This window comes from Lichenostomus cassidix, chromosome 7 (assembly GCF_008360975.1).
Source record: "Lichenostomus cassidix isolate B80296 chromosome 7, HeHo_3.0, whole genome shotgun sequence".
Taxonomy (NCBI): domain Eukaryota; kingdom Metazoa; phylum Chordata; class Aves; order Passeriformes; family Meliphagidae; genus Lichenostomus; species Lichenostomus cassidix.
Genome location: NC_139488.1, coordinates 11,060,340 through 11,080,777, shown reverse-complemented (window position 1 = coordinate 11,080,777; position 20,438 = coordinate 11,060,340). Strand labels below are relative to the sequence as shown.

General features: G+C 35.0%; 1 protein-coding gene across 6 annotated transcripts in view; it reads left to right on the top strand.

The window, feature by feature from the left end:
• Positions 1-20,438, top strand: part of HYCC2 (hyccin PI4KA lipid kinase complex subunit 2) — a 51,266-nt gene that overhangs the window by 10,322 nt on the left and 20,506 nt on the right. For all 6 annotated transcript variants that reach the window (XM_085066156.1, XM_085066155.1, XM_085066154.1 and 3 more), the window contains 6 exons: positions 9,064-9,166; positions 10,047-10,127; positions 11,182-11,283; positions 16,960-17,139; positions 19,028-19,108; positions 19,750-19,865. In XM_085066156.1, the coding sequence (XP_084922282.1) occupies positions 10,077-10,127; positions 11,182-11,283; positions 16,960-17,139; positions 19,028-19,108; positions 19,750-19,865 (530 nt within the window). In that variant the 5' untranslated portion in view covers positions 9,064-9,166; positions 10,047-10,076. The remainder of the gene's footprint in view (positions 1-9,063; positions 9,167-10,046; positions 10,128-11,181; positions 11,284-16,959; positions 17,140-19,027; positions 19,109-19,749; positions 19,866-20,438) is intronic.

The following is a 20,438-nucleotide window of genomic DNA, read 5'->3' as shown; positions in this document are numbered from 1 at the left end:
AAATGCTGCTGATCCCTACCACCACAATTGCATAGGGAAACAGAACAGGCTTTTAATTAAACACAGGCTTTGATTAAAAATTTTTGATTGTGTTTGAAGAGAATGAACTGGATTTGCTCTATGCTAGTATAACGAATAAAAAAGTAAAAGATCATAAATACCTAGATGGGCAGTACTTGTAAAAGATTGGAGAAACTATTTAAGTTTAGTATAGTTCATATGGGTGTATTTCATTTGAAGTAGATCTAATACATGGAATTTCTCAAAGAATGTTAATGTTGCAAAAAGCAGTAGTGTAACTCCTAACAAGCTTGCATATAAGGCCATCTCTGGTCTTTTTCCAAGGGTAATTTTATTCTGGAACCTTGGGGAAACGAAAAGCACTGTTTTACCAACTGCTTTTGAAGTTGTTTTTTTTTTAGCAGGAAAACTACTCAGCATTACAAACAAAACCCCAGAGTATCTCCCTGTATGGATGAGGTTATGTAAAAATCGCTAAAGATTAGAACATTAAGTCCTCAGTGAGGCTTTTTTGAGTGCAAGAAAATATGTTTGAAAACCTGAAAAATGTTTGAAAAATTTGAGTGAAATGAATAATCTATGCATAAATTCCATTCTGCTGTCCACACAAAAAATCTTGGGGAAGTATTCCCATGAAGCTTGCTGTGTGGTTTTCAATACTACCTGTTAAATCTGTAATTTTTCATAATCTTGAAAGACTCACATTTTCTGAATATACATTAGGGCAGTATTTAACAAAAAAACTTTAAATTTTGTTCAGGCTGTAAGTAGAAAATATGTATGAAAATAGTGTGCATTTAATATCTTGCTCTTGTTTCTGCAGTGTTGGGGGGAGGAGGGAAAAAAGCAGTGCATTCCAACTGAAGTCATCAAGCACCTGTGGAAGGCTGTTTTCTTTTTGTCTGTTTTGTTTTGTTGTTTTTGTTGTTTGTTGTGGTTTTACACTACTTTGTTTTTATACTGATCTATAGCTTAGGTAAGTGAAAAATATTGTGGAAAATCTTGCCTAACATGGTGCATGAAAGATTGGGTTGATTTGTTTCTGCTGTGTTTATATTATATTCCTAAAGATATTACATATAAAGTTTTGCCCTAGAAAAAAGAAACAGTTTAAATTTCAGGTTAAAAACCCCACAAATACCATCCAAACACCCTCCCCAAGTAACAACCCCACATATGTTAGTAAGTTAGTGTCCTCACTATTTAAAAAATACATGAAAAATGAATAATTTTACAGTAAAATATTCATTAGTCCTTTCTTAAGACTGGTCAGTTTGTGTTGTGTTCTAATGTTGGTTTAACAGTAGAAGAATAATGACTGTAAACAATATGCATTGTGTTTAACTATTCAGCAGTGAAGATTAATTATTAAACTCATACCAAGACAAAGGGGGTACCTGGTGTAGCTGTTGCACTAATTTACATTTACTAATGTTTTAATTCTCACACTGTTTTTTCACTGAGGAGCAGCATATACTTCCAGGTAATGGGCTCCAGAATGCCAATTATAGTAAGCTGAGTTTCACGAGAGCTTCTAATAACACGATGAAAAAGGATTATGCTTTCTTTAGTGACACTGTTTCTTTGCTTGTTTTCTGTGAAGGAGAGAGTCCAACAAAGGCTATGTAATTTGTTGTTCTGGAGGAGTTATAGTAAAGTTAGTAGTAGGGCTGGTCATAAGCATCTGTTTTCATAGCACAATCACCTTAATCAGTGGGTCAGATATGTTGATTGTTGATGTTCACATAGCTCTTAATGGATTGTGTTTTATAGAATTAAGATGGTCAGGAACAGGTTTTATTTCTTATGTGTGGAAATTCTGACTTGTGCACTCTGTCTAATCTCCATATAAAATTAACAGTGTTTTTCTTTTTGTTTTGTGAGATTGTTCTTTGAAGTTCTTAAACCCTCTTTCTAACTTGCAGAAAACTAATGTGAGACTGAAAATGACTGACACTGAAATAATGCTGTGATGCGTGACATGGAAGGAGACAAGTTGTTTCCTGTGCAGTGACAGTTGGAAGTACTAAAAGCAGCTACAGTCTGAACAGTTTTAGCTTTGAAAGTTGAAGCAGACCTTAGATTTCAGAATTCTTAATGCTACTCTGCTTTACCTCTGTATGTGCCTTAAGTCCTTCTTGTGTGTAGGGTTCAACTTGCTCACATGTTCCATTAGGTCAAACAGAAGAGATCTTGCTTTTCTGAAATTGTGTCATCTTGATGAGAAGTCGTGTGATCAGTGGTCTTTCGTTTAACTATAGCTGTTGTTCAGTTTGCTTTTTAAAGCTTGGAAACTAGTATTGGAAAAGTAGGACCAGCATATCAATCAGAATTAATTTTATCCTTGAAAACCATGCATCTTAAATATGAATGATGCATCTGAGTCACAGATGAAATTTATGGCATAGTGTAATAAAACAATATGTCTTAATAGTTATGGATATTTATTTTAACTCTGCCACATTGTAAGTTAATTTTGGAACTTCATATTCTTACTGTATCATTTTTTAAAAGTCAGCAAGATGACATAATTTTAGCCATAACTGAGGTAAATTCAGATAAATTTGAAGATTCCACTCATTTAAGAAATTGTGAATGTGTAAGTAAGTGTATGGATGGAGTGAAATTTGTCACCTTAGCTTAATCTATTTACACTCTACTTCCTGGAGGTGGAGGCTTTACCATCTGGAAGTTGGAAAGATTAGAATAAAGGATTTCATTACTTTCAGCAGACGATCCTCTGGGTAAAATCTCTTTGAGAACAGGGTAGAAGAAAGGAGGTTAGGTAAATTAATTAATGAATATGTAACCTAAATTCAATTTTATGTGAATTACATTTAGTATGGAATAGTGCAATGAGATATATGTATATACACTGGTATTGAAAGTTAATTATTGGCGTGGAATTGACTTCAGCTTTTTAATGGATATTTTTATACTATGACAGGCATTTATTTCTGTCAAGTGACGATTTTACAGCTCAAAAATGGGAAGTTGCTTAGAATCTTCAGCTTCTTTCTAGAACATTTCTGCATTAATTTCTTTCCTTTACAGGCCAGATAGTGATCTTAGCATAATGTTTGTAGTCTTATTCCAAAGTGCATATTGAAGGTTTCTTGGTGGTGTGTCTTTTTGTTGATTTGTTTTGGTTTGGTTTTGAATTTTGTTTTGGTTTTGTTCCCACAGAAATTCTGTTTCAAGGTTTCTCTTAGCCTGTGTCTGTTCATTTTTAGTACTTAGCACTGAGTGCCTTAAAAAAACCACCTTAACTGTGATTTTGCAAGTGTTAGTTTGCTGTTAGGCTTTTTTTTAGGCTCTTTCTTTTACTATGCATTTTGTATCTTTACTTACCAAGATTTAATTTACTTCCTGAACCAAAACCATGAACGAGAAGGTGTTCGGGAGAGGTAGGGTTACACGGAAAGTAATTTGCATGGAAATGTTTTTTTAAGTAAAGGAGTTAATGCAGACAAACTAGCATAGGAAGAGTTATTGCATATGAACTGATGCAAAGGGAGGACAAACCTGTATTGTCTAGCGTAGGATGGGTTATCACCAGGATCCTGACAAGAGCGTGTTTTAGGTTTAGTGTAGGATGACTACGTGAAGTTGTTTCTAAGGAAACTGGTGCTGGGAGAATAAGGTAACATCTCTGTGGCTAACCTACGTGTGTGTATATATATATATTTTTAAGTGCGTCAGGTCCTTGTAATAGAATAATTAATGTGTGTTTTGCAGTATTTAAGGCTGCAGGATAATGGCTTTTTATTATTGTTTCCAAAATCCTGTAAGTAATGTAGAGGAGCATTTTCTTCATATACAGAAGATAAGTTTCTCATCCGACATTCTCGATCATCTCAACTCTTCTCTTTTCTGCTTTATTTATTGCATGAACTCCTAAGAGAGGGATTTAGCTATAAGGGTACAGTTGTGTTTTATTTAGGTTCTGCTTATTTGCCTCTGGGAGGCAAATGTGACTTAAAGTTTTCCGTATAGAGTCACCTGACTTCTGTAGCTCTCTACAAACTACTCTGTGCAATTAAGATGAAAACTATGAAAACATCAGCTTTAAATTACTGTTTTAAATTGTTATACAGTGTCTATTTTCAGTGTTGTATTTTCATTTACACTGCCCGAATAGTTTGTCTTCAGCAATTTTGTATCTGTAAAGCACAGTTTCACTGTACTAATGGTAGAAAGATAGAAAGTTGGCCGCTGAGCTTTGTGGCGCTTGAAAAGGAACAGAAGATAATTTAGAGCTTAAAATTACTTAGAGGAGGATTTTTGGAACAGATGGGCTATACCTTTTCTTGCTAGGTTTTTTGGCAGCAGCTAAAATTGATGTGACCTTCTTGATAAGAAATGGATCTTAGTGTGCAAGTATGGTACCATTGAAGTTTACAAGACTATTATCAATCATCTTTGCACTGTGGTAAGGCTTTCACCCATTGTTTTCTCATAACTTTCTTTGTTGCTGGTATCCAAAAAGAAAGTTTTTAAAGCCTGGTTATTACTAGTGAGTCAGAGTGGGCAGGGAAGAAATGTCTTATCCAAGTCATTTTGCATGACTAAGGATTCTCTAATAAGGCTGGCAACCTAAATTCCACATACAGAATACATCAGCATTTATATTTTAAAGTTGGAATGCGTGTCTGTCTGCTGAAGCTTGCAATTAAATTACCTAAAAGCTAGAGTTGGAAGAGTGCTCTATTAAAGAGGAGGTTTGAGCTGACGATTGCAATTAATGACTGTCCAGAGAAGGTTTTGTTTCTTTCTACCTTTGTCAGTTTTTACCTTGTTTCTCTGTACTGTGGAGCTGTATGGCCAAGAGAATTCTGGCGGAATGTCTGAACCTGATTCTAATGCCAGATTGCAGCTGTAGCTCTGACTTGACAATAGTTTTTTAATTTATTGTTTTATGTTCTTACCAAAATGGCAGCTTATATATAAGTGCCTACTAAATAGGATTCTGGTAGAACAGTATGTTAATGGATAGAAGGAAATCACAATGGTATTTGTGATATGTTTATCATAAGAGATATATATCACAATACATGTACTTTTAAATAAGTACAAGGAGTCATCTACCAAAATTGAACATTCCCAAGGCTGCTTTTATCTTCTCTTGGGATTAGATTAGCGTAAGAGTCAGACCCTTTTCCAGTGTGGAAACAGACCGCACTGTGGCTGTTTTATATCTTCTGGTATATAACTTTAGAGTAGCTGGATGAAGCTGTATAGACCTGTGTACTGAGTGGTTAAACAAGAACTGCTCCTAGGAGTTTTCTTGTGAAGCATATCAATGAAGCACTTCATTTCATATCAATGAAGTGCTAGTTTACACCATTAAGTTTTCTTCTTCACTCTTGTTCTACAAAAGAAGTAACTATGTAAAGCGGGTATTACAATGTTTATCTAAAATACCTTCTCTTGTCCTCATGATATTTTATGGTAATTTACAGTGTCAGAAACTGTTAACAGTCTAAGATTTCTGCCTTGTTAAATTTTAACATTTATTTTGCATTACTCTGTTACAAAAAGAAATGTATTCTACCTACTCAGCCACTTCATTCCATGTGCTTGTGAGACAAGGAGTTCTTTTTTTCTCTGATTTTTAAAAATTACTCCCATATCCAGGTTAGAAGTTGCTTTTCATAATCTTTGTCTTCAGCTACCTCCTAACCATTTTTCTGCCTTGGACATACTTATTTTTAGGTTGTTTGCATCAAATGTAGGCCAGTATTTCAAATAAGAGCATATTACCAATTTTGTACACTCTACTTCCATATTTTCAGATTTACTTTAAATCACTTTGTGTGATCAAGCATCTTGACTTATTTTCTGGCTGCTGATACATTCCTGAACAGATGTTTTCATACATCATCAAATGTATTACCTAGTCTTTTTCCTTTTAGTCTTTTAGACCTCTGCATTCAGGAATAGCTCATCATGAGAAATTCAAATTGTGCTTTTGTTATCTGCATTTATCATCATGCTGCCTGGTTTTCTTCCTCCAGCGTTTACCAGTCTTGTTGGTGTGGGTGTGTGGTGGGGAAATCTGTTTCCTATGTACTTCTGACCACCTCATCTAATGTTGTCTTCTATCTATTCTGCTTCCCACAGTGTTAATCATATTTAACACAGGTGCTTTTCTTACAGAGCTATGAACTTTCTGGATAAATTGAATGCATGTTTAGTTCAAAGTAAGGATGTGTTCTTGATGCTTTCCATGCTACTTTTTTTACAGAAGCAGCATCTTTCTTCAAATGCACTTCTTTCCATGCTCAGTAATGAATCATAGGTATGAGAGGAGTGTTTATGTAGCTTGGACAACAAGCTATATTGATAATGGAGTTTTTATGCCTCCTGTCAGTCCATAATGTTCTCTTGCACTAGTGGCACTGTGAAGAGATCATGTAGCCTGAAGCTTTATTCTTGTTGCTGACACAGTTCAGGTTTTAATTGCAAAATTATTCTTCTCATAGCCTTTGAGGTAAAAATACGTAATATCTTCATTCATTATGCAACTAGGACAAAAGTTATGTTGTATGCATCGTGCTATCTAGTATTTAATGGCCAAAAAACTGGACTCATTTTGAAGTGCATGTCCTGTTAATGTAATCTTTCCCATGTATGTTTAAACCAGTATAAAATCCTGGCCTCTTTAAAACAAACAAACAAAAACCCTGAATAAAATAAAAACCAGCAACAAAAACTCCTCTGCATACTTGAATAATCATATCTTCTTAAATATCAACAATTACAAATATCTAATTGGTGGAACTTTTTTTTTAAATCCTCACTGTCATAGTTGATTGTGTAGCAAGTGGTACTGGCTCAGATTATTTAGGTAATCATTTTGCTGTTGTAGATTGATCTTGGTTAGTGGTTTAAATGCAGACTGGTAAATAATTATGTACTCAGTCAGTATGTCTTTCTTCCAAATGTAAGTGAAAAACAAGGTCTCTGATGAGCACGTTGATTAAACCCTTTTTTATTTCTTTTACAGTAGTAAAAAAATTCTTGGGGAGTTACTGTGTTTTAAATTTCACTATTCGGATAGTATATTGTCGGAATAAACTTTATTTCAGACTTCTATATTTTCAAAGGCAAAAATACTGAGAATGGTGAATTCACCATTCCTGGTGGTGATTTAAAAAAAACATGTAGCTGTGGCATTTAAGGGCATGGTATATCAATGGAGTTGGCATTGCTCTGTTAATGGTTGGACTGAATGGTTTTAAAGGTCTTTTCCAATCAAGATTATTCTATGATTCCATGATTTGTGTGCATAGCATGATCTAGGAGAGTGCTCTGACTTGGTAAAATTCTGTTTATATCTCAACTGTAATTGACAGATGCCCAATGCAAGACTGTGGTTTAACAGCCTTATCATATTCTGCTCATTTATGCCAAATGAGTAAGTGTAGGAGAAAACATTTAAACTATTATTTCAGGTGCTTTTTGGGGGAAGCTTTTTAGTAATTGATTTCTGTATTTGATTTTAACGTTGAGTGACTGCATTCCTAACTATAACTTTGCTGTTCCAGGCTTTAGTATGAATTCAAACTTGCTTCCTTGTTCAGTATTTAAGAAATTGTCATCAGACCATGTGTAAAAATATGTTAGGGTATTTAATTATTACTCTTATTAATAACTAAATTTCTGATTAGTTATTATGGTTCCTATACATTATAAGAACCTTTGAACCATAGTAGAAAAAAAATCTAGTCCTTCTAAAACAAACATGAGAAATCTCTTATGTTGCCTGTATTTTGTTTGCTTTGGGAGAGATGTGAACACTCTGGAAATGAAATTCAATACTCTTAGTTCAGGCCACTTCAACTTCGAATGAATATGCACAGGGCTTAACGTATTAAACCAGTTTATTTTAGAGACATACCCACACAGTGCTTGATAGATTTTTTTTCTTCCCAAAGGTACAGCAAACCAGAGGGTCAGTGTAAGCACGAGGTGTGCTTTACCAAGTGCTCATTTGAAAATCCCAATCTGTGTGTCAGGCTGAGACAGTGTGCTTCTCAGAACCGTGTCCAAGTGTGTCTGATGCAGAGCAGGATGGGGCACTGAGCTGAGGGGCTCACCCTGCTTGTCTGAAGTGTTTGTGTGCTGTGAATTCATCAGCTGGCTATCTTGCTTGTTTGTACAAGTCCTTAAAAATGTTTTTAATATCCAGGCAGATAATTTGAAAGGGAGAGACGATTTGTCTTAAAATGGAACGAGCAGTGACTGTAGCCAGAATAGATGTGGACTGTTTCTGTATTGATGTATCAGTATCTGAGGCTGACTTACACTGAAGGAAGTTCCCGATAGGGCTTGCTTGAAGATTGAGTCGTGGCAAAACCACTAATATTAGATTGCTGCAGAATCCCTTCAGACTGACCACTAATATTAGATTGCTGCAGAATCCCTTCAGACTGACCACTAATATTAGATTGCTGCAGAATCCTGGAACTCCTGGAGTTGGCTCATATGTGTGTAGTTTGCCTCATGGTCAGTCTGAAGGGATTCTGCAGCAAAAAGTGAACTTTAGTGTAATACATGATTTTCACAATGACACTGAAATTTTGGCTCTGCAAGAAATATGTATTAAGGAAATTATAGTAAGGAAGAGTCTTTAATGTAGTCCATTTAAGAGGTGTATGTTCTCCAGAATCAGGGTATGGATTCAGTTCACATTTTATAAAATTATTACTCTTCTTTCATCTTACATTTTCCTTGCACTGTTCTTTGTAAGAACTGTGCCTGTGGTACTGTGCGCCACTAATACGGAAGGATTTTCCACATAAGTGACAAAAGCCCTTTTTTTGGATGAAGGTAATTCTTCCCTTCCTCTTGGCTAAAGCACAGAGCCTTTTTTTATTTAATGGCAAATTGCTTTGTTACAGAAGGATTCAAGTGGACTTTAGAGGAATTGATAAATTTCAATTTGTAAGGCCAAAAAATATTTACATTAATGTTTGCTTTACTTTACTATGTTTTTTCCTCATTTTGTGATCATCACAGGCTTTTTTTCTCTTTTAGAAAACGGGGCAGTACTTGAAGGCTTGACAAATGCATCCCAGGTTGAAAAATTTCTGCATTCCTTCTCCTCTTCCTCCTTTAGAAAACTGACTTCTTTAAAGAGGTGAGTTGAATGTCGCACTTCTAGTTCACTCTGCCTAGAAAAAGAACTCAGCTTCTTCTGTAGCGTGGCCTGTGATGTTTTAAATAAACTTCTATTCATGTCTCACTCTGACATGGTATCTCTTTTCCTATGTCAAAAAGGATGTCTTTGTAAACTTTTGCTTGCAGAGATCTTACTAGTTGTTCTGTTATTTTATGAGATTATTTGTCAGTGCTTCTGCTGAAATAAGTCACTCAAGTGTTACCTGAATTTAAATTAATGTTATTTCTGAATTTTTTGTATTTCAGGATATTTAAACATGCTTTAGAAATCTGAAGCAGTTCCTTAGCCACAAGAGTTTGTATTCTCTTAGTGACTTCTTGCCAAGGGTCATTGAAAAAGGATACATTAACTTTAAAATTGTGTTGGGAAGCTTTATATCTTATTTCACTTTTCGTTTAAGTACTGATTGTTCTTAAATACAGATCTTTCAGACATCAAAACAAGTATGTTCTGTGAACAGGTGATTCCAGTCATGTAGTCTGTCTATTAAAAGATCATTTATTGTAGGATTTCCATGATGTGACTTGTATGGCAAATAGGTAATTTGGTTGAACCTAAATAATTTTCAATTTTCAATTGAAAGGTAATTGGCCTGAAGCACTGAATCCTTCTTTTTCCTCCTCCCCCATTTATGCACAGCAGTTTAGACTAAGAGTAGAAAGCAGTTAAATCATTGTTAAATAATGGGACTGGTTACCCAAAATGCAACTTTTTCTATTGTTTTGCGTTACATAGTTCTATTGGAAAGATGTTAACAGCTTTTCATTGGGTAGGATTTAAAAAAACTAAATATTCATGCCAGAACTAATATTTAACCTCCTTTTTTTTTTTCTTCTAAAGGTAAGAGAGAAGCAAAAGACATAAGAAAATGCTGGGATCAGAAAGAGGTGTTGTGGAAGAATGGCTGTCAGAATTCAAGGTGAACTGAGAAGATGAATATCTAAACCATTGGCCTTAATGCCACCAAACAAAGTTGTGGGGGTTTTTTAATATCAAATTGTTAACGTTTAAAAAAATCTATTACTTGATCTTTCAATTTCTTATAATGCATAAAGCATGCAAAGGTCTGTGTAATTGAGTTGGCTGGTACATAATATATTAATGCATAATTCTAATAGTAGTTTATTTTTATTGTTGATTATTGTAGAGCAGAACATTGCAATAGCAATGTGTTTTTTTAAAACATGTATTTTGTGTAGGTCAAGCTGATAGAATTTAACTAACAGCTGGTTAACACTGCCCAAATTTCCAATTGAGGAACTTTTTAATTTAAAAAATAGTATCTATTAAATTTGACTTAAAAAAAAGAAAAAAAAATATTTTACTTTTCCCCCTCCTATGGTCTGCATAAAAGTAATTGTTTTGTCATGAAGAATATGAAGTATTTTTAAGTTATTTTGCCTTTTGATAATTATGCTCTGTGAAATACAGGATAATGTATAAATAAGAAAACAGGATTTCATGACTGATAAGAAATTAGTCTGTTATTTAAATTATGAATTCGTAATTCCTCACAGCATTGATGAGAGTGAGTCATTATGTGCTGTCATTGGGAATTTGTTTAAGATCCAAGAATGCAAAATCCACAGACATGGTTGCTTGGGGAAGACTCAAAGCTGTCCATGCTCGTTCTGTACTGTCCACACCTCTTGAATAAGTTGAGTTGATTTGACAAAGTCTTTTAAAAAGCCTGTTAAATACAGAATATCAAGAAAGAGTCCTCATATCAAACTGGAGAAAATGATTTATGAGAGATGAATCTAAACTGCTCTTGGATTTAACCCTGAAAGTGGTTATGTGCTCCCAAATGCTATTTGTGTGGAGAAGGACTTGTACTCAACAAATAGGTTACAAGTCTGAAAATTTACTGAACTTCAGGACTTTGATGTTGGGATGAGACTTAATTCTCTTATGGAGATCTTAAATACTTGGAAGCATTTATTTGTCAGGGTAACTTTTCTTTTTTTCTCTAGGCATTACCTGAATCACAAATTTCCAGCTATGCAGCTACATTGCACCGAAAAAAACCATTGGTACCAGCTCTATATAAGGTCATTCAAGACCCAAATAATGAGGTAGGAAATTTTAAAAACCTATTTTTATTCTCCTTCCTGGATCTTTCACAACTTAAACTAAAGTAATGGAGAGGAAGATTGTTTGATTTTTTTTTTTTTTTTTTTTTCCCTCAGGCAGTCTAACATGGTTATCATCCCTCTTTTTGCCCTCTTGTTTTTTGACAGTTATTTTAATGCCCTTCTAGTCAGAAACAATCTTACCTCCTTCCAAAAATACTGTTTGTGCTGTCTGCTAGATTTTCCTTGCCACAGGAAGGCAGTTTACGTTTGGTTTGCCACAGGAGGGCAGTGACTTTTGTGTTTTATTTGGCATGAGCTGTTTTTGGTATTTTGGTTTGGGTGCTTTTTCTGTTGTTTTTTGGGGGTGTTTGAGTTTGGGGGTTTTTTTCATTTGGTTTTTTAGTCCCCAGAAACCACCTTTCAGTCATAACTGAGACAAAGTAGGCCTTACAGTGAAACTCCAAGACCAACGTGCTTCTCATACGGTGGCTTATTACAGTGGAAGATGGAATCTTAAAAATAACAGCATTATTTTTAAATGCTGTTAAGATAACGAGATCTTCCTGTGCTGATACTAGTATCACTTTTGTATAATTTGGTTTGCACTGCTGTAAACAAGAGCAGAACCAGGGCCCCAAAATATAAACAGACACAATGAAAACTTAGCTTACCCTTGTACATAATTCATTTTGCAAGTGACATTAAACTCAGCTTTCCAAGCCATTGGCTTCTGCTAGGAGCAGTTCTGGGCAAGTGTGTGAAATGTACTTCTGAATAAATTGTGCAAGCATACCATTCTCTGATGTGTAAACTACTTTAGATAAAATGCTTACAAATACTTGATGTGTCATCTGTGATCTCTTATATATTTATAAATTAAATGGGTTGTGTACACAGCAAGGAAGTTCTTTATTTTCCCAAGTACAGCTCAGCTGCTTTAGGAAGCTGAATGCTTGATTGAGCTTCAAGGAGATTGCATAATGCTCATGCAATTTAAGAAAAAAAGAAGGCTTCATAGCTGTCAGCTTCATTTCACTATTTTAAATAACCTGCATAGTGACCTTTTTTTTTTTTTGGTACTGAAAAGCTACTGTTACTCTCTTTTCAACCTGAAGCCATCATTGCTGCTGTCTATGTATTTAGTATTTGTGTAGACGCCTTCTTTTGCTTTGAGAAGGATTTGATTTTTATTTTACAGTGAGCAAAGAACCAGAATTGCAAAAAGAGTATCTTTTTAGGGTGATCTTATGTTGTTGCTCAATGATGCTTGTCAAATACTACTCTTTGGAACAGCTGTTGCTGTTTGGGCCTGATTCTGATACCAGCTATGAGATAAGCAATCCTAGACACAAAGATGTCTGACTTCAGGTTCTACTTGTTAAGGCAGGATGTATTTCTTTGTTGCACTTCTTTAGAACTCATTAGCGTGTGAGCAATATAACCATAGTGAATTCATTACTTAAATTATTCTCTAGTAATATTTGTCTCTGAGAGGGTTTTTTAAATATGCTTAATAGGGCATTATTTGTTAGAAGGGTGATTCATAGTTTATGATGATTAAGCATATGTGGTAGACTATTATAAAAATACACTTTCTGGATACTTAAACTGGATGGACAAGTAATTATTCTTTAGTACAATTTAATAACAAAGTTGAGCTATTTTTAAAACTTCTGGAAAGTGGCAAACTGTTTAGGGCAAACATGAATTTCTCTAGAATCATATAATTCTATCTTGGTAAGACCAGGATTATTAATTTAACATGGAACCATCATGTGTAGGAAACAAACAATCAAGGTGTTTCTCTCTTTTGACAGGTGTTTACCAGTTTGAGAGCTATCAAATGAAGGCAAGCATATTGACAAGTTAAATACAATTGTTACTATTTGCCTTTTGGGAAGTGCCCTGACTTTTTAAAATATAAAGATGACTGGAACACAAATTTGCATAAAGTGTAGAGAGTGATCTTGCTCATAAACAGATAATGTAACTGAATAATGTATTGATTTTTGCCTAATATTTGAATTCAAAAGTAAAGTGCTTTTGAAGTACTGTTTTTCAGATAGTTTTATAATTTTTAGGGTTGATTTATGGCTGTAGACAATACTCTATGTATGTCAAGTTAATTCACTACTGAAATTTAAATACTGAATATTCATGTGGATCTAATTAGGTTTAACTCAGAAAGGGCAGCTGTGAAACAGAATGAGATCACCTTTGCAATGCCAAGCACTCCCAGACCCAGTACTCGTCATATAATAAATGGTTTCACCCATTACATTGTAGTAAAATCTAAAATGAGCACATTCTATTTTCTACAGTTGAATTCCTCAAAAAGGCAAGCATTTCCAATATTTGGCATGCGTTTTATAAAGCATTATGTTTAACTTCAAGATACGACTCTTAAGATTTGAAAAACTTGTAAAATAAGCCAAGGAAAGCTATTAATCATCTTCCTTGAAACATGACTGGTTTGCATCTCTGTGAGGTGTAAAATTAAGAGTGAAAATTAGATCATTGACACTTGCTGCATATTTAAGCCAGTAAAAATATAATTTGTTTTTTATGCTTATTGTTGTTCATGCTAATAGGAAAGCTCTTATAATTATTTTGTTTGTCAGGAAAGAGAGAGGATTATAAGAGATATTTTACTTTGGATGTTTGTGCTGACTTCTGTGCTACTCAGTTTGCTTTGACTTTGGACTAAAAGATCTTTGGAATTAAAAAATGTGTGCCAGTTCATGTATACACTCACTACTGATGACAAAAGCTCCATTTCCTTTGTTTATCCAGTATATGCTCAGTATGTATATTCAGAGAATTACTTGGAAGAGGCTGGCTCTTTGGAAAGCCAGATAACTAGGATGCAAGGAGAACATCTGTTCTTTCTTAGAGTGTTAAGTTTTGTGTTTCCAGGTGGGAGACTATCGTGCTGCACTTTAATAGGAAAATCCTAGGTGTAGGTGCTTTTGAAAATATTTGTGTTGTAGCATCTTGGTGATGGCAGCATTTTCTTGTGGACTTGCAGCTCTGAACACACCAAAAGTGCTGTCTATAGTAGTTGCAGGATTTTACCGAAGTAATTGCAGTTGTTAAACCTTTCCACAACAAATATGACAACTACTAAAAATAAGGAGAATTTAAATGCTTGCAGCATCACTGAGTGGATATTGCTTGTATCTTTCTGGGGATCATGGTTTCACTTAAAAGACTAATATTATAAAATTCTCATTTGAAAGTACATAGAATAAACTTAGTAACTGCTCTGGTTGAGTTTCATCTGACTTAGCTAAAATAAATTTTTCTTTTCCACTGTTTTCAATGAAACTTGGATTAGACTAGCTAATTTCAAATAGGAAACAGCTTTGGGCTGCTGTCATCTCTAATCTAATAGAAGTACTATTTATAGCCTTGCCATTGTATATATCTGGTTTCAGATAATATTTTTAGCTTTTCTTGCACTTGTTATCTCCCTGCAGATATGCTTGTATGTTTTGTTTTCAGAGATTTCTTTTTCTTCTTTCTGTTCCCTTCTTAATCATATTTTCCTTTAAAGAAAAATCTGCGAATTTATTTAGTGATATCTGAGTTAGTTAGTAACTACTTCTTTAATTTGAATATCTGAAATACGTTAGGCCTCTCATAAAACAAGGATACAGTTCTATTTCTGAGGAATTGAACATTTACTGTAACAGTTGGTTGTAATAGAAGCTTTACAGAATTCTAATTTCATTTAGCTCCCAAGCCAAAAATTAAGTAGTCAGTTATTTTATACCTATCTGTCTGTCTGTCTATCTATCTATATATACACACAGATGTATATGTGCATCTGTGTAGATAGGTAGATTTATATGACTTGTAAAAATCCATGTGTTCTAAATGACTGGACTTCTCTCACTCTATATCAACATGCTGTCAGCTTTCTTCCCTCTTCCTGCAGAGTCTCTCTTTGCTTCTGTTGTAAATGCTGGCTTCTGGCTTAGAGTAACAAGTCTGTCAGTCAGAAGCCTTGTTACACAAGGTACTTACGCCAGAGCCTTGTTTAAGAAGAGCTTTCTCTGACAGCTAAGTTTTATTTTACGTAAATGTCATGTTATGGCTTACGTAATCGGTGGTTAAATATGGTGTGCTACATTGACCAGAATATTGTGTGGTGGAAGTGAAACTGTTTCCTGGGTGATCCTCTCTTAAGGCAGCTATCTTGATAGACAATTCTGTCAAATTTATGTTTTATGTTTGTGATATACCAGTATAAAATGTCTAAGTGTAATTATAGGTATGTGAAATTGTACGTTTATAGAGCTTTGTGGCATTGCACATTTATCAGACATTCGAACTATTCACTTGCAGAAATGTTCGTCCCTCTGATGTTAGCAAGAAACTTCTAAGTTTTTTAAGAATGTAGGTGGTTCACAACAAACCACAGAAATACATATTTGTGCAGCATAGCAAAAGTGACCTTCAATTCTACAGGAAATTTGTGGTACTATGGTTATGATGAATAGACAAATTAATGAAAAAAGAATGCATCAAAGGCTGTGAAATATGCTGGTAATGCTTTGAATGTCCTAAGGTCCAGGCATATGCCTGGGAGTGAAAGAGGGGTCATACATGCCTTATCTAATCTGCTCTGTATGTTTGTATATATATAAGAGAGCTGCATGAAGCATGTACTGTTAGAAAGAAGACCTGAGATTCTGGCCTCTGTTTTCCGGCTCTGTAGCTTTTCTATGTGAATATATATGCCTTAGGTTACAGGTCTGCCTCTTGTCTTTTTGGACAATGAATCCCTAAATATTTTCCTTACATCAGGTCATCCTGTTTTGTAGTACACAATATTAGATAGTGGTCACAAACCTTACAAAAATTTGTCTTGGAAATTTTAAATTAGTTTTCAGGTTTCCCCCCACCTCCTGTTTTTGATTTTGGTATTAAACTTTGATTAGTCATGGGAAAGAATGAGACTGTTTAGTCTGGTTCTTTTTGCTTTTTTTCCTGTTCCTTAACAGTTCCATGGATGCATCTTAGCTATTTGATTAGCATTGTAGACTCTTAAAATGGCAGGTTTACCTCATGCTGATATGACACCATATAAGCATGACTTGATAAAGGCCTTTTTTTTTATTTTTGTACTGAAACCTGAAGTGCAGCTCAAAATGAAAATACCAGTTTGCATTGTTATGAGCATGCACACTTACTGGTTTTGACTCTCAAAAGGTGTAGGTAAGAAATTAATTGATATTTCTGTTTATAGATTTGTCATTAGCAGCTGATCTTTAACCTTTGTACTTTTGCAGACCTTAAAACTGCACTAAAGTTTTATGATGCACATCATTCAAGCCATGTGTCTGTCACATGCCTTAAATCAGTACCTGTATAGAAAATATATCTTGTACTGACAGCCCTAGAGAAGAATCTTCTCAAAGCACACGTGCTTAGTGGCTGTAGTAAGGCCACATTTCCAAAAACTGCATACCAGTGCCCCTGAGGTCTGTCCTTATGGATCTCCATAAGCAGAATGCAGATACTACTGTGATTCATTCACTCACTTGCCATCAAGGAATGCAATTTTTGCTGACTGTGGTGGCTAGGGGATATAGCCCTTATATTGTTGTTTCACTCTCCCTTATTAGAGAAGCCTACCAGTAAGTCATGAGCTATTTTGTCTTTCCACAGCTCCTGGAGCCTGTTTGCCACCAGCTCTTTGAACTGTATCGTAGCTCTGAAGTTCGGCTCAAGAGATTCACGCTGCAGTTTTTGCCAGAGTTGATCTGGGTTTATCTGCGTCTCACTGCCAGCAGGGATAGGCAGAGTAATGGTTGTATTGAAGCACTGCTGCTTGGCATTTATAACCTGGTAAGTGAGATGAGTGGGAATGGCTGAGGAAAGCTTTGATCTGAAATTCTGTATGACTGACCGCTAGGAATAAAGTAAATTATTGGAACAACATATTTAAAATCAAAATACACCTAAAGGAAAGTGTATTTAATATGGAGAAAAGCATAATGTAATGAAGGTTTAGTAAAGAGATGTGTGCAAAATTTTTAAATTTATTTTATTCTTACATTATATGGGAAAAACATTTTTAGTATTCAGTGAAAAGGGTCATCTCGTAGGACCTGCTCAAACTTTTATGTTCTTCAGTTTGTAAGGAAATTAGGTAGCCCTCCTTAATGTTGAAAAATAAAACTTTTTATGATTGTCAGGCTAATACACTTAGTCAGTCTTGATGTGTCACTTCCCCTGGCCTCCCACGTACTCTGAACATGTCTTTTTTATGGGTAATTTGAAGATGAAACCAGTCTATATGTGAGCACTCAGATACATGCTTGTGTACTTTTGAGTCAGATAATTGTCCTGGGGGGAACTGTGGTTTTAAGAATAAGTAAAAGTAACTGTAAATTATTCAATTTGGCTGTTGGATGTAGAAGCAGTTTTTTATATCCTCATCCTAGCCTGGAAGTGTTTACTTTTGTAATGTTATGAGGCTGTTGGGTAAATTTAGCAATACTGCCACAATAGGCATTCTCCAGTGGGAATTTCTGTGGTATAGGAACTTAAAACATACTCTACTGAAGCATCATCCTTCCCTCTAATGTCATTGCAAACCTCTCCTTTAAATTGTAGGTTATATTTCTACACATAAGACACAGACCAGCAAACTGTGATTCTTAAAAATAAAATGTATTCTAGTTATGTGTCTGTAGATCAGCTCTAACAACTGGAAGATCTAGTTATTTTAGATTTATTCTGGTGGAAAAAAGCTTTGGAAATTGCTTGGTGAATTTTGGTACTGTTTATTGGATTGAAGCAGCATGTTTATCTTTTCTCCCGTTTTTTCATGAAGATTCTGCAGTTCCTTTCAAAGTCATGTTGGTGATTCATATTTTTTTAGGACAGTAATTTGTCCATTCTCTCCAGATTCAAAGAGACTTCAAAATGGACAGTGGCTCCCACTATTTTTCATTTCTAATAAAGTTGATATTTTTCTGCACATATAGTGAGAGTGAAGTTATTTTCTCAATACTCAGAAAGTAAAAGAGATAAATAAATCTTCTGCGTTCTAACAAATTCTGTCAGCCATCCTCCTGTTGTGATTCTTGAAGCCTGCTATGAGTACTGAGCTACCTTGGGCTAAAGTTTTAGATAAACTGGAATGACCGCTGCTTATTGTTCGAAAATTTGCTGTATAAAGTGCAAAGCAGGATTTTACACTCCTTTTTGGTATAGTCTTATGTAATTGCTCTTAGTAGATTTTCTTTAAAAACTGCAGGGTTTGCTTATGTAGTAACCTAGCAACTATAAAATCTGACCAGTTTGAAAGCCTTTGGAGCAAACATTGTGTGTGTTTCCTCCTGAGAAAACTTTGCCAGTCCCCTTGATTTCACCTTTTCTCTGTGGCGCATTTATTATGAAATACTACCCATTGTCAGCAAGTGACTCATCAGCCCTCCTGTGTCAGTATCTTTAGCCTCACTGATCAGGGAGCCAATGCTGGGGGTTTTTTTAAGTATTGCACACTAATTCTGCAGAGCAGTTTGTGATAGAGGTCTTTTCCCACTTATTAAATATGTATGTTGATATTGTTGATATTCTGCAAATGCACAAAGTCCTTGGGGTGTTAATAGTCTTAATGAGATCAGGACATCTAACTGATGTTTTAAAATTCCTTCTAAGAGTTGAAAGTTATTCCAACTCCTATCTCCTTACTTCTGTTTGAGTTCTGGTTTTGTTTTTAATGCAGGAAATTGCTGACAAAGATGGAAACAACAAAGTTTTGTCTTTCACCATCCCTTCATTATCTAAACCCTCAATATATCATGAGGTAAGAGAACTGCTGTGGTAAATTAAAATTGGATCTATTAGAGGAATGAAAACTGGATCCATTTGATGCCACAGGCCATTGTAGGTGCATCTTGTTGCAGTAAGTTTTCAATGTCAGTAACTTGCAATTAGTGTAATAGAATGCAATAGAATTTATAGAAGAAAAGGAATATAAATGTTGAAAAATCTTTGCTGGCTGCCCATTTTTAATAGAGGTTAGTTAAGTTGTAGTTGCAACTGTGATTTTTTTTGCCTCTTACAAGTTAGAATAAAAGTAGTCTTCCTTCTAACTCTTTCTCAGTCCAGTTAGAATTTGAAGTTGTGTTTTTCTTTCTCTACTGTTTCTGGACAAAAAGTCTATGTGATTATGACAAACTTACTCTACATGGATATGGTAAGAATCAAAGTTGAAAATTGCTCTCACCTGCTGTATTACTTTCAAGTGTGGACACTTTATTATAGTGAAACTAGATAATGTTTTTAGATTTACTGTATTCTGGAATAATCTTCATTTTTACAGGTCACAATTTAGGTGTGTCTCTTGCCTTGGGTACTTGGGAGTTTTAATGCTTTTGGGGAATTTTTACTTACAACTTCACTTCTCCCCCCTCCTTTCTCCCTTCTCCCACCACCTACTTCTAGCCCTCTACCATTGGATCCATGGCTTTAACTGAAGGAGCATTAAGTCAGCATGATCTTATCAGAGTAGTTTACAGTGATCTTCATCCTCAAAGAGAAACTTTCACAGCACAGAACCGGTAGGTGGATGTACTCTTCATGTTAAAGGTGCTTCACTAGGGAGCTAAGTCCTTAAACAAGACCAAAAATATTTTTTGATCGGTCATTTCTCAGTATTAAGTGCTAGAAAATAAATCTAGAGAACAGCCTTGGTAATCTTGAGGTATAATTTTCTTTTTCTTTGTTCCATCTTTGTATGTTCTTCTTCTAGTTAATTTAGAAGAATAACTTCTCTGCCATTTCTGTGTCTGCAAGAAATATCTTTGGTTTTAAGGCTGTCTATTCAATTATTCCTGGAAGTGTAACAAAATTTAGCTTTGGATCAGAGGCTGTGACTCCTTTTACTACAGGAAAAGGAGAATGGAGCTAAGTGAATGGAAAGAACCAGGAGTGAGAGAAATTGCCCGGCTGTTTAGTGACTGCCAGCTTTAACTGTGTCTAAAGACACAGATACTGAGAAAACTGATAAAATAATTTTAATGCATCACAGATATTTCCAGTTCTATAACTGTCCAAATATTATGCCGTATCCCATTTCCTTCATAGTTCCCGCTAATGGCTTTCAGGGATAATAAATGTAAGTGTTTATAGTG